This window comes from Leucoraja erinacea, chromosome 24 (genome assembly GCF_028641065.1).
Source record: "Leucoraja erinacea ecotype New England chromosome 24, Leri_hhj_1, whole genome shotgun sequence".
Classification (NCBI taxonomy): domain Eukaryota; kingdom Metazoa; phylum Chordata; class Chondrichthyes; order Rajiformes; family Rajidae; genus Leucoraja; species Leucoraja erinaceus.
Window position 1 is genome coordinate 19,426,526 of NC_073400.1, and position 13,505 is coordinate 19,440,030.

General features: G+C 49.8%; 1 protein-coding gene across 1 annotated transcript in view; it reads left to right on the plus strand.

The window, feature by feature from the left end:
• Positions 1-13,505, plus strand: part of LOC129708541 (rho GTPase-activating protein 30-like) — a 28,338-nt gene that overhangs the window by 5,174 nt on the left and 9,659 nt on the right. Inside the window, exons 2-6 of the mRNA XM_055654342.1 lie at positions 9,152-9,254; positions 10,957-11,101; positions 11,936-12,018; positions 12,313-12,420; positions 13,036-13,172. Coding sequence (XP_055510317.1) covers positions 9,152-9,254; positions 10,957-11,101; positions 11,936-12,018; positions 12,313-12,420; positions 13,036-13,172 — 576 coding nt within the window. The remainder of the gene's footprint in view (positions 1-9,151; positions 9,255-10,956; positions 11,102-11,935; positions 12,019-12,312; positions 12,421-13,035; positions 13,173-13,505) is intronic.

Here is a 13,505-nt window from a genome sequence, read left to right on the forward strand (position 1 = left end):
GGGCTCTCTCTACATATTGCTTGAGGAAATTTTCCTGAACACATTTGACAAATTCTGCCCTGACTAAACCTTTTACACGGTGACAGTCTTAGTCAATGTTGGGAAAGTTAAAATCCTCCACTATGACAACCTAATTAGTCCCTTGTTATAGAAACATAGAAAATAGGTGCAGGAGGAGGCCGTTTGGCCCTTCGAGCCAGCACCGCCATTCATCGTGATCACGGCTGATCGTCCCCAATCGATAACCCATGCCTGCCTTCTCCCCATATCCCTTGACTCCACTAGCCCCTAGAGCTCTATCTAACTCTCTCTTAAATCCATCCAGTGACTTGGCCTCCACTGCCCTCTGTGGCAGGGAATTCCATAAATTCACAACTCTCTGGGTGAAAAAGTTTTTTCTCACCTCAGTCTTAAATGACCCCCCCTTTATTCCCCTTTATGTCACTGAGTTCATCTGCCTTGCCTGTCAGGCCTCCCATATCAAAATACATGCAATTCAAACCAACAATCATTCCTCACTCCTGCCCTGGTCCTGCATAGGATCCCAGTACAAGTTAATAGCTTGCTGAAAGTGACAAGACAGGTAGACAGGGCAGTGAAAATTGTATATCGGAAAGAACTGCAGATGCTGGTTTAAATCGAAGGTAGACACAAAATGCTGGAGTAACTCAGCGGGTCAGGCAGCAGTGAGAATTATGTTTGGCACACTTGCCACCATCAGCGAGGGTAATGAATTGGGTTGGTGAGACCACTCATAGAGTTGTGTGTACAGTTTTGGTTGCCCAGCAAGAGGAGGCATGTGATTAAGCTAGAGAGGGTGCAGGAAAATGTAAGTTAAGGACTGGAGGGCTTAAGTTAGAAAAGGGACTGGATAGGTTAGGAATTCCTCCCTAGATCATAACAGGATGAGGAGTTGCCTTATAGAGGTTCATACAATCACGAGGAGCATAGATAAGGTGAATGATCATTTTTTCCCCCTAGTGTAAATCTAGAGGGCATAGTTTTGTGAGTAGGGAAAGATTTAAAGGGGTCTTGAGATGCAAGATTTTCACACAGTGGTGGACGTGGAACGAGCTGCTAAAGGAAGTGGTAAAGACAGCTATAATTATGACAGAGAGGTGAAAGGAACTGCAGTTGCTGGTTTACAAAATAAGGGCTGGAGTAACTCAGGAGATCAGGCAGCATCTCTGGCGGATTAGGAAGGTGGTGTTTTGAGCTGGAACCTTTCTTCAGACTAAGGGAGAGAGCGGAAAAGAAGTAGGGGAGGTACAAAACAAGACCCCACTGACAAACACCAAACCACCATCTCCCAGACCATTACTGATCTCCAACTCTGGCCTCCATCCTCATCATTTCCCATTTCTATCTCCTTCCCAATATCCACAAAGAGTACCGCCCTGGCAGTCCCATTGTTTCTGCCTGCACTTGCCCCGCCAAATTTGACTGTATAGCCGCCGTTTTTACAGTTCCTTCTGATCTACGTCGGAGACATCTCACACTCTCTTCAACACTTCAATAACTTCTAATTCCTTGGCCACCATTGCTTAATCTTCATCATTTACACCTCTATTCCCCATAAGGAGGTGTTGGGCGCCATTGGTTCTTGTTTGAACACAAACCTAATCAGTTCCCCTCAACTCACACACTCAACAGCAGACAGCCAACCATGTCATCTCTGGGTGCCCGCTTTACCACCCACCAACAGGAGCTCCGGGCCTGGCGGATATTGGCGCAGAGATTACAACCTGGCTGCTCAACACCCGGATTGAGATGTAACTATTTATTTGGTTTCTGTTTCATTTGCAAGGAGAAGAGGACACACACTCTTGCCTGGCGGAACTTGTCCTTGCCCTCAGCAACTCCTGATGCCTGCTATAAACCTCCTGACACCCACAGCTTTCTAGACTACACTTCTTCCCACCCTTCCTCCTGCAAAGACTCTATCCGCTGCTCCCACTTCCTCTGTCTATGCCGCATCTGTGCCCAAGATGAGGTGTTCTACACCAGGACATCTAAGATGTCCTCATTCTTTAGGGTAAGGGCATTCAAAGACGAGGCCCTCACCCTTGTCTCCTTTGTGTTCCACTCTTGCTTCCCTCAGGGGCGGAAATCACTTTTAGAAACGTAGACATAGAAACATAGAAAATAGGTGCAGAAGGAGGCCATTCGGCCCTTCGAGCCAGCACCGCCATTCATTGTGATTATGGCTGACCGTCCCCTACCAATAACCCGTGCCTGCCTTCTCCCCATATCCCTTGACTCCACTAGCCCCTGGAGCTCTATCTAACTCTCTCTTAAATCCATCCAGTGATTTGGCCTCCACTGCCCTCTGTGGCAGGGAATTCCATAAATTCACAACTCTCTGGGAGAAAACGTTTTTTCTCACCTCAGTCTTGAATGAGGGGTGCAAGAGTGGAACATAAAGGAGACAAGGGTGAGGGCCTCAGCTATGAACCCCCTTTCCCTAAAGAATGAGGACATCTTAGAAGTCCTGGTATGGAACACCTCATCTGAATCTGAGGAAGGACATTATTGCCATAGAGGGAGTTCAGAGAAGGTTCACCAGACTGATTCCTGGGATGTCAAGACTGTCTTATGAAGAAAGACTGGATAGACTTGGTTTATCCTCTCTAGAATTTAGGAGATTGAGAGGGGATCTTATAGAAACTTACAAAATTCTTAAGGGGTTGGACAGGCTAGATGCAGGAAGATTGTTCCCGATGTTGGGGAAGTCCAGGACAAGGGGTCACAGCTTAAGGATAAGGGGGAAAATCCTTTAAAACCGAGATGAGAAAACTTTTTTCACACAGAGAGTGGTGAATCTCTGGAACTCTCTGCCACAGAGGGTAGTTGAGGCCAGTTCATTGGCTATATTTAAGAGGGAGTTAGATGTGGCCCTTGTGGCTAAAGGGATCAGAGGGTATGGAGAGAAGGCAGGTATGATCAGCCATGATCATATTGAATGGCGGTGAAGGCTCGAAGGGCCGAATGGCCTACTCCTGCACCTAATTTCTATGTTCTATCTTGGGCACAGATGCAGCATAGACAGAGGATGTGGGAGCAGTGGATAGAGTCTTTGCAGGAGGAAGGGTGGGAAGAAGTCTAGAAAGCTGTGGGTGTCAGGCCTCTCTCCCCATTCTTAATGTCTCTGTCTCCATCACACGGGCAGACTATTGACTGACATCTAACCATATAACATATAACCATATAACAATTACAGCACGGAAACAGGCCACTCGGCCCTACAAGTCCGTGCCGAACAAATTTTTTTTTCTTCACTCCCACCTGCCTGCACTCATACCATAACCCTCCATTCCCTTCTCATCCATATGCCTATCCAATTTATTTTTAAATGATACCAATGAACCTGCCTCCACCACTTCCACTGGAAGCTCATTCCACACCGCTACCACTCTCTGAGTAAAGAAGTTCCCCCTCATATTACCCCTAAACTTCTGTCCCTTAATTCTGAAGTCATGTCCTCTTGTTTGAATCTTCCCTATTCTCAAAGGGAAAAGCTTGTCCACATCAAACTCTGTCTATCCCTCTCATCATTTTAAAGACCTCTATCAGGTCCCCCCTTAACCTTCTGCGCTCCAGAGAATAAAGACCTAACTTATTCAACCTATCTCTGTAACTTAGTTGTTGAAACCCAGGCAACATTCTAGTAAATCTCCTCTGTACTCTCTCTATTTTGTTGACATCCTTCCTATAATTGGGCGACCAAAATTGTACACCATACTCTAGATTTGGTCTCACCAATGCCTTGTACAATTTTAACATTACATCCCAGCTTCTTATATACTCAATGCTCTGATTTATAAAGGCTAGCATACCAAAAGCTTTCTTTACCACCCTATCTATATGAGATTCCAACTTCAAGGAACTATGCACGGTTATACCCAGATCCCTCTGTTCAACTGTATTCTTCAATTCCCTACCATTTACCATGTACGTCCTATTTTGATTTGTCCTGCCAAGGTGTAGCACCTCACATTTATCAGCATTAAACTCCATCTGCCATCTTTCAGCCCATTTTTCCAAATGGCCTAAATCACTCTGTAGACTTTGGAAATCCTCTTCATTATCCACAACACCCCCTATCTTGGTATCATCTGCATACTTACTAATCCAATTTACCACACCTTCATCCAGATCATTGATGTACATGACAAACAACAAAGGACCCAACACAGATCCCTGAGGCACCCCACTAGTCACCTGCCTCCAACCCGATAAACAGCCATCCACCATTACCCTCTGGCTTCTCCCATTCAGCCACTGTTGAATCCATCTTGCTATTCCTGCATTTATACCCAACAGTTGAACCTTCTTAACCAACCTTCCATGAGGAACCTTGTCAAAGGCCTTACTAAAGTCCATATAGACAACATCCATTGCTTTACCCTCGTCAATTTCCCTAGTAACCTCTTCAAAAAATTCAAGAAGATTAGTCAAACATGACCTTCCAGGCACAAATCCATGTTGACTGTTCCTAATCGGACCCTGTTTATCTAGATGCTTATATATATTATCTCTAAGTATCTTTTCCATTAATTTGCCCACCACTGAAGTCAAACTAACAGGTCTATAATTGCTAGGTTTACTCTTAGAACCCTTTTTAAACAATGGAACAACATGCGCAGTACGCCAATCCTCGGGGACTATTCCCGTTTCTAATGACATTTGAAATATTTCTGTCATAGCCCCGGCTATTTCTACACTAACTTCCCTCAATGTCCTAGGGAATATCCTGTCAGGACCTGGAGACTTATCTACTTTTATATTTTTCAAAAGTACTTCTTTTACTTTGAACCTCATAGTATCCATAGCTACTCTACTAGTTTCCCTTACCTCACATAATTCAATATCCTTCTCCTTGGTGAATACCGAAGAAAAAAAATTGTTCAATATCTCCCCCATCTCTTTTGGCTCTGCAGATAGCTGTCCACTCTGTCTCTCCAATGGGCCAATTTTATCCCTCGTTATCCTTTTGCTATTAATATAGCTGTAGAAACCCTTTGGATTTACTTTCACCTTACTTGCCAAAGCAACCTCATATCTTCTTTTAGCTTTTCTAATTTCTTTCTTAAGATTCTTTTTACATTCCTTATACTCCTCAAGCACCTCATTTACTTCATGCTGCCTATAATTATTGTAGATCTCCCTCTTTTTCCGAACAAGATGTCCAATTTCCCTTGAAAACCAGGGCTCTTTCCAATTTTTACTGTTTCCTTTCAACCGAACAGGAACATAAAGATTCTGTACTCTTAAAATTTCCCCTTTAAATGTCCTCCATTTCTCTTCTACATCTTTCCCATAAAACAAAATGTCCCAGTTCACTCCTTTTAAATCATCTCGCATCGCATCAAAGTTAGCCTTTCTCCAATCAAAAATATCAACCCTAGGTCCAGTTCTGACCCTCTCCATAATTATATTGAAACTAATGGTATTGTGATCACTGGACCCGAAGTGCTCCCCAACGCATACCTCCGCCACCTGTCCCGTCTCATTTCCTAACAGGAGGTCCAGCACTGCCCCTCCTCTAGTAGGTACCTCTATGTATTGCTGCAAAAAACTATCCTGCACACATTTTACAAACTCCAACCCCATCCAGCCCATTTACAGAATGTGTTTCCCAGTCTATGTGTGGAAAGTTGAAATCTCCCACAATCACTACCTTGTGCTTACTACTAATATCTGCTATCTCCTTACATATTTGCTCTTCCAATTCTCGTTCCCCGTTAGGCGGTCTATAATACACCCCTATAAGAGTTGCTACACCTTTCCCACTTCTCAATTCCACCCAAATAGCCTCCTTAGATGAGCCCTCCAATCTATCCTGCCAAAGCACTGCTGTAATATCTTCCCTGACTAGCAATGCAACACCTCCACCTCTTGCCCCTCCAATTCTATCACACCTGAAGCAGCGAAATCCTGGAATATTTAGTTTCCAATCACAGCCCTCCTGCAACCACGTTTCACTGATCGCCACAACATCATACTTCCAGGTGTCTATCCAGACTCTAAGCTCATCCACCTTTCTTACAATGCTCCTAGCATTAAAATATGCACATTTAAGAAACCCCCCGTCTCTTATTCTCTGTTTATTTCCTTTTTTTTCTTTCTCCTCTTGTGTCCGAGTGCTTCCCATTTCTGCTTCCTGCCTCCCATTCTGTCTACTACCTTTCGCTATTTGAGTCCCTCGCCCCAACCATTCTAGTTTAAAGTCTCCCCAGCTGCCTTTGCAAATTTCCCCGCTAGGATATTGGTCCCCCTCGGGTTCAAGTGCAACCCATCCTTTCTGTACAGGTCCCACCTTCCCCAAAAGAAGTCCCAATGATCCAGGAACTTGAATCCCTGCCCTCTGCACCAGTCTTTCAGCCACGCATTTATCCTCCACCTCGCTCCATTCCTACTCTCACTGTCACGTGGCACAGGCAGTAATCCTGAGATTGTTACCTTTTTGGTCCTTTTTCTTAACTCTCCTCCCAACTCCCTAAATCCTCCCTTCAGGACCGCTTCCCTTTTTTTACCTATGTCATTGGTACCTATATGTACCATGACCTCAGGCTCCTCTCCCTCTGATTTAAGGATATCTTGGATGCGTTGAGACACGTCCGAGACCTTGGCACCAGGGAGGCAGACCACCATCCTGGTCTCCCGACTGCGTCCACAGAATCGCCTATCCGACCCCCTAACAATAGAGTCCCCAATTACTATTGCCCTCTTTTTTTCCCTACCTTTTGGAGCAACAGGGCCGGTCTCTGTGCTGGAGGCCCGTCCGCTGTCACTACCCCCGGGTAGGCTGTCACCCCCATCCGTACTCAAACAGGAGTACTTATTTGTGAGGTGTACCGACATTGGAGTACTCACTCGTTCCTGCCTCTGCCCCTTGCCCTTCCTTAACGTGACCCACATGTCTCTCTCCCGTGGTTTTGGAGTGACCACCTCCCTATAACTCCCCTCTATGACCTCCTCACTCTCCCTGATCAGACAGAGGTCATCGAGCTGCTGCTCCAGGATCCTAATACGGTCCCTTAGGAGCCCCATCTCGCTGCACCTGGTGCAGATGTGGACGTCTGGAGGGCCATCCGACACCATGACCTCCCACATCTGACATCCAGAACAGTATACTGCTCTGACTGTCATTCTCCCGCCTTACCCTGGATCTGACACCAGTATAATACAATAGAAACTGCTGGGAGAAATCAGCAGGTATCTGACTCACAACAGCTGCTCCCTCGTGACCTTTAAACTGCCCTTTATTATATAAACAAAAAGCACTGTACCTTTAGCCCAAAACACTGTACCCTTGGCTCACTGTACCTTTACTAAAGCACTGTACCTTTAACCAGAAAGCACAAATGCACCCAATCAGCTGCTTCCTCTAGTCTGCTTCCACCAATCAGCGGCTTCCACCAGAACCCTCCCAATGGAGTGTGGAACGTTACGGATTTTGGTAAAAGCCCTGACCCTCCTCCACTACTCTCCGACGGTCCCGGGCCTCTGTGAAAACAAGCCCCGCGCCCGATTTAAGTACTCACCGCCCTGGCCCTCCTCCACTGCTCTCCGACGGTCCTGGGCCTCTGTGAAAACAAGCCCCGCGCCCGATTTAAGTACTCACCGCCCTGGCCCTCCTCCACTGCTCACCAGCGGTCCTGGGCCTCTCCTACTATACTACATCTACTATAAACCCATGCACTCCCACAATTATTTGGACTATCATCTACTCTTAATATCCGTGTCCCTGCTGCAACTGCTCCAAAAATGAAGGTGTCCACTCTAGGACATCAGGATGTCATCTTTCCTTAGTAAACGTGGTCTCCCCCTTGCTGGTTTCGATGAATCTCTCACCCGCGTCCCTTCTGCGTCCCACATTTCTGCCCTCATTCCCCGGAAGGAACAAGGATAGAGTCAAGTCCAGTTTATTTGTCACATACACGTACAAGATGTGCAGTGAAATGAAAGTGGCAATGCCTGCGGATTGTGCAAGAAAATCAGAACAGAATAGAACAGAACCACTATTTACGTTTTTGGGGAAATAAAATTAAAAAAAAGACACAACACAACAGTAAATTAGTAAATGAGTCCCTGGTGAGATAGGAGTTTACAGTCCTGATGGCCTGTGGGACGAAACTCTGTCTGACCCTCTCTGTTTTCATGGCCTGACAGCGGAGATGCTTGCCTAACAGTAGCAGCTGGAACAGTCCTTTGCTGGGGTGGTAGAGAGTCTGGCTCTGGATCTGCACCTCCAGGTGTAGAGGTCCTGAAGGAGGGTGAGTGCTGTTCCCATAGTGCGTTCGGTCGAACGCTCTACTCTCTGCAGTGCCTTCTAGTCCTGGGCAGAGCTGTTCCCAAACCAAATTGAGATGTTGCCGGACAAGATGCTTTCTACAGCCCCAGAGTACAAGCACTGAAGGATCCTCAGAGAGACTCTGAATTTCCTCAGCTGGTCCCCTGGTCCATGGCATTCTCCCCACCAGCCTCCGCATCCAATAAATCATTCTGTAACATTTCCACCATCGACAGTGTGATTCTACCACCAGTCATTATCTTTGCATCCCCACACTTTTCTACTGCTGCCTCCACAACTCCTTGGCTCGCATCCCTTCCCACACAAATTTCAGAGGGACTTTGAGATGCAAGTCCAAAGCTCCCCAAAAGTGGAGTCAAAGGTGGACAGGGTGGTGAAGGAGCCATTTGATGTGCTTGCCTTCTCAGGCTGAGGCACTGGGAAGAGTGGGAAGGGTTACAGTTGTACAAAACATTCATTCGGTTATATTTGGAATACTTTGCAGATTTCTCATCACCACGTGATAGAAATTAGGATAATTTTACTTAAAATAAAAGTTTTAAAAAAGCTATTAAAAAAAAGAGTGCAAAAGAGAGTCCGCAGCGTGTCCATGTAAGAGAGCTGTTACCTTGCCAAGTCTCGCACTCTCTCTCTCTCCCTCCCTCCCTCTCTGGACCCCGAATCAACACATTGCCCTTTAGATCTCACTACAGATGCTGCCTGACCCACTGAGTTACTCCAGCCACTTTGTGTTTTGTTCAAGATTCCAGCATCAGCAGTTCCTCCTGTGACCCTGTTTATTTCTTGCACTCTTTATCCTCTCCGCATCGGACCAACATGTGACCTTTATCTCAGTCCCCCAGGTTTTGAAGCTGTGTGCAGAATTCATCGAACAGCATGGGGTTGTCGATGGCATCTATCGGCTGTCTGGAATATCGTCCAACATACAGAAACTGCGGTATCTCTCTTTTTGTGTTGTCTGAGTCTATGGTGCCTGTGCTGTGATGCTGTTGATCTTGCAAGCAAGATTCTCCTTTTACCTGGATATCTCCGTTATTCATGTATATGACAATAAACGACTTTTTTTCTCTCGGTTTCTATTTCTGTCACAGTCGTCACTCTGCGTCTCTCTCCTTGGTCTTCTCTATCTTTGTACTTCGCCACCTCTCTCCATCACCTCACACACTCTATCTGTCTGTCTCCCTGTCCAACACTAGAGGGCAGAGCTGTAAGGCGAGAGGGGGACGTTTAGTGGTGTGTTTTGTTACAGAGAGTGGTGGGGACGTGGAACTCATTGCCCGTGGAGGTAGATATCATAGTGAGTTTTAAAACACTCTTGGGTAGGCACATGAAAGCCCAGGGAATAGAGGGATATGCACCATGTACAGACAGATGAGATCTGTTTAACTAGGCATCATATTTAGTGCAAACACTGTGTGCCGAAGGGTCCAGTCCACCGCCTATGTTCATAAGTTATAGGAGCAGAATTAGGACGTTCGACCCATCAAGTCTACTCCGCCATTCCATCATGGCTGATCTAACTCTCCCTCTCAACCTGTTTTAACCCCCATGACCCCTGACACCAGTACTACGCGTACCGCACTGTTCTGTTCTCTATGTAATGTGCCGGGCAAGTTTCTTGGACAGTGAACAGCTTCTTGGACGGTGGCTGGAACGTGCTGCCAGGGGTGGTGGTGGAGGCAGATACCATCGTGGCTTGTGATTGGTAGGCGAAGGGAATAGAGGGGTGTGGGTCGTGTGCGGGCAGGTGAGGTCAGTTCAGCTCGGCATCGTGCTCTGCACAAACAATGTGGGCCGAGGGGCCTGTTCGTGTGCTGTGCTGTGTTCTATGTTCCAACTCCCTTTTTTTCCTCGGCACTCCCCCCCCCCCCCCCCCCCCCCCCCCCCCCCCCCCCCCGCTTTCCGTTTCCTCCCTTTCTCCTCCATTCACAGACAGAGACGGAGAGGGCAACAAAGGGGTGTGAAAGAGGAGAGAGGCGGTTGGGGGTGCGGGTGATCTGTGGGTTTGTGGCCGTTTGTGAAGAGGAGTCCGGCATGAAATCCAGATGTGAAGCCAGAATTGAGTCGTTGTTTGGGTTCAATGTGGCAGAGGTGGGGTTGCGGGGGGAGATGCGGGGCGTTGTGCCAACGGGGAGAGTGGGCAGAGCGCTGGGTGTGGGAGGATGTGGGGTCCCGGAACACAGGAGGTTAACACGGGGGCAGCGAGAGGTCCTCATGGCAGGGGAGGGGGGGGGGGGGTGCGAGCGATGGTCTTTATTACGGTGGGGGGGGGGGGGGGAAGATCAGTGTTAGTAGAAGGGCAAGGGTGTTGGTGAGACCTCACCTGGGGCAAGGTGTACATTGTTGTTCTCATTGTCGCTGGGGGGGGGGGGGGGGGGGGGTCCACGTGTTTTGGGGCAACAGGGAAGGCTGAGCGAGTCCATCCCTGGATGAAGGGGTCGAACAGAGGTCGACCCTGTCAAATCCAGGTCTCGGAAGGGGAGATGCTGAGGGGATGTCTCCCAGCCCCCACACCCCACCCCCCAACAGGCAGGAGAGAATAACTGAGGACAGGGTCCAGCAGTGAGTGGGTAGTGGGCAGGAGGAGCCGGTTCTGCTTCCAGCATCTAACATGACAGCCCGTTTGCGTTGGACCACAGGCAGGAGTTCGACACGGAGAAGACGGTGGATCTGTCCAAAGAGGTTTACCTGCAGGACATACACTGCGTCAGCTCGCTCTGCAAGGCCTACTTCCGAGAATTACCCAACCCGCTGCTCATGTACCGACTGTACGACAAATTCGCAGTAAGTCCCAAACTCCCTCGACGTGGTCCCGTCCAGCCCGCGACTGCAGCGTCTCAGGGGGTGGGGAGAGACGGCGCCAGGTGATGCCCCGTTCCCACCTGGCAGATGTTACCTGCCCTGCGGCATTCATGACACCCACCCCCGTCAACCCCGCTGGTCACACAAACGCTCACTCATATGGATGGGGGTCTCCATTAATGGGGTGTTCGTGGCCCAATAAGGATCTAAACTTCAATCCCCTGGCGATGCAGGGGCAGTGACCGCACGTTGGCTGCACGTGTCGGTGTGTCCCCTCTCGCCCTCACAGTGAGTCCCGTCATACACTCCCAGAGCACGGGTCTGACACACAGAGTGAAGCTCCCTCTACACTGTCCCGTCACACACTCCCTGTTCACAATGAAGCTTTCTCGACTTTTGAACATAAACCATTACATTTGGAACATAAAGAGTTCTCCACCACAGACAGAGACGGAGCGTATTCCAGGCACCCTCCATTCTCAGTGGAAAGAGCGTGATCCACACATCTAGTACCAACATGATTTTCCCAGTCTACTTGCACATTGACACCTCCCCATGGCCACTGGAGTGTATTACATGTCTTTTCTATTTCCTGATGTCAACCAGTTCTGATCCAGACTATCAAGACTCCATCACCCTGTGCACCTTAGACACTGGATCAGGTTATCATGGGGGATTTTATCAAATGCCTCACTGAAATCCACGTCGACAACATCCACTGCTCTACCCTCACCTGTCAACTTTGTGACCTCTTCTGTAAGTTCAGCCGTGTTTGCAGCACATGACCCCCCTGACCCTAACCTCCTTTGTCGTCAGGATGCAGTGAACACCCAGCTGGAAGCTGAACGACTGCTCAAAATACGTCACGTGCTGCAGGAGCTGCCCCCATCCCATTACAGGTAACGATCCAGTCCCTCTCGCCCCCCCCCCCCTCGACCATAACCCCCCCCCCCTCGACCATAACCCCCCCCCCCCCCTCGCCCGTGTCCACCCCGCTCCCGCGCCCACGTCCCCTGACTAATCTCGCCCACCCCCTATCCTCCCGCGGTGCTCCCTCCGCTCCCCTCCCATCGCGCTCCCCACCCCCCCCCCCCCCCCCCCCTCCCCCGGTGCTGCCCATTGCTTCCCCTCGCCCGGTTTTCCTTCGCTCCCCTCCTCCCCCCACCCCCAGCTGATGGTCGGTGTGTTTCCAGGACCCTGGAATACCTGATGCAGCACCTCCTGCGAATGGCCTCCTGCAGCCCACAGACCAACATGCACGCCCGGAACCTGGCCATTGTGTGGGCCCCCAACCTGCTGAGGTCAGCCCCGAACTCTCACCCCAGCCCTTCCCCACCTCCTAGCCCCTCCAGTTGCAGAGCGGCTGGGGGTGGGTATGGGGCGGGGGGTGACTGGGTTGGAGGGAGGTGACTGGGGGGTGGGGGGTGACTGGGTGGGGGGGGGGGGACGTGACTGGGTGGGTGGGGGACTTACCTCGGTGAGGGGGGGGACGTGACTGGGTGGGTGGGGGCGGGGTAACTGGGTGGGTGGGGGTGACTAGATGTGGGGAAGTGACTAGATGGGGGGTGATCGGATGGGTGGGGGTGGTGACTGAGTGGGGGAGGGGTGGCGACAGGGCTGGAGAGGGAATGGAGTAGGAGATGGGTTGGATGTAGGGAGTAGATGGTGGGGAGGCGGTATTGATGGGGAGGGGTGGGTAGGTGTGGAGGCAGAGGGCTTGCGGTTGAGGAGGAGTCAATGGGTGATATGGGGCCAAGAAGGTTAGAGGTGGAGGGGCGAGGATGTGATGATGGTGGGGAGGGGCTGGTGGGGGCTGGGAGTGAGTACGGTACTATGGCATGGTGATGGGTGGGTCTTGAGGTGGAGGTCTCTGCCCATGGGGTGGTCTCACTCTTTGCTCCCCCCCCCTCCCCCAGATCCAAGGAGATCGAGATGTCGGGATTCAACGGGACGGCTGCCTTCATGGAGGTTCGCGTTCAGTCCATCGTGGTGGAGTTCATCCTCAACCACGTACAGCACCTCTTCGGCTCTGGCGACTGGCACACCGACTCTGGTAACCGCGCCGTGACTGGAAATCAAGCAAACCACAGACTCTGCAAACCTGAGATCAAATCATAGTGGGGAAGGGGCAGAGAGTGAGACTAGCCGGAAACACTCAGTGGGTCATGCAGCATCTGTGGGGAAAGAAACATCCGATGTTTGAGAACTCTTTCTCTCACCACCTTGTTTTAGAGAGGGACACCAGTCACTGGACGTTCCCCATGGAGGAAGAGCAGCAGGCACACCTGGAATACTATGCACAGTCTGTCCGTCCCCACCCACCCCCTACCCCCCACCTCCTCCCACCCCCCCCCCCACCCCCCCACCTAATAAAGGATATGGTAGC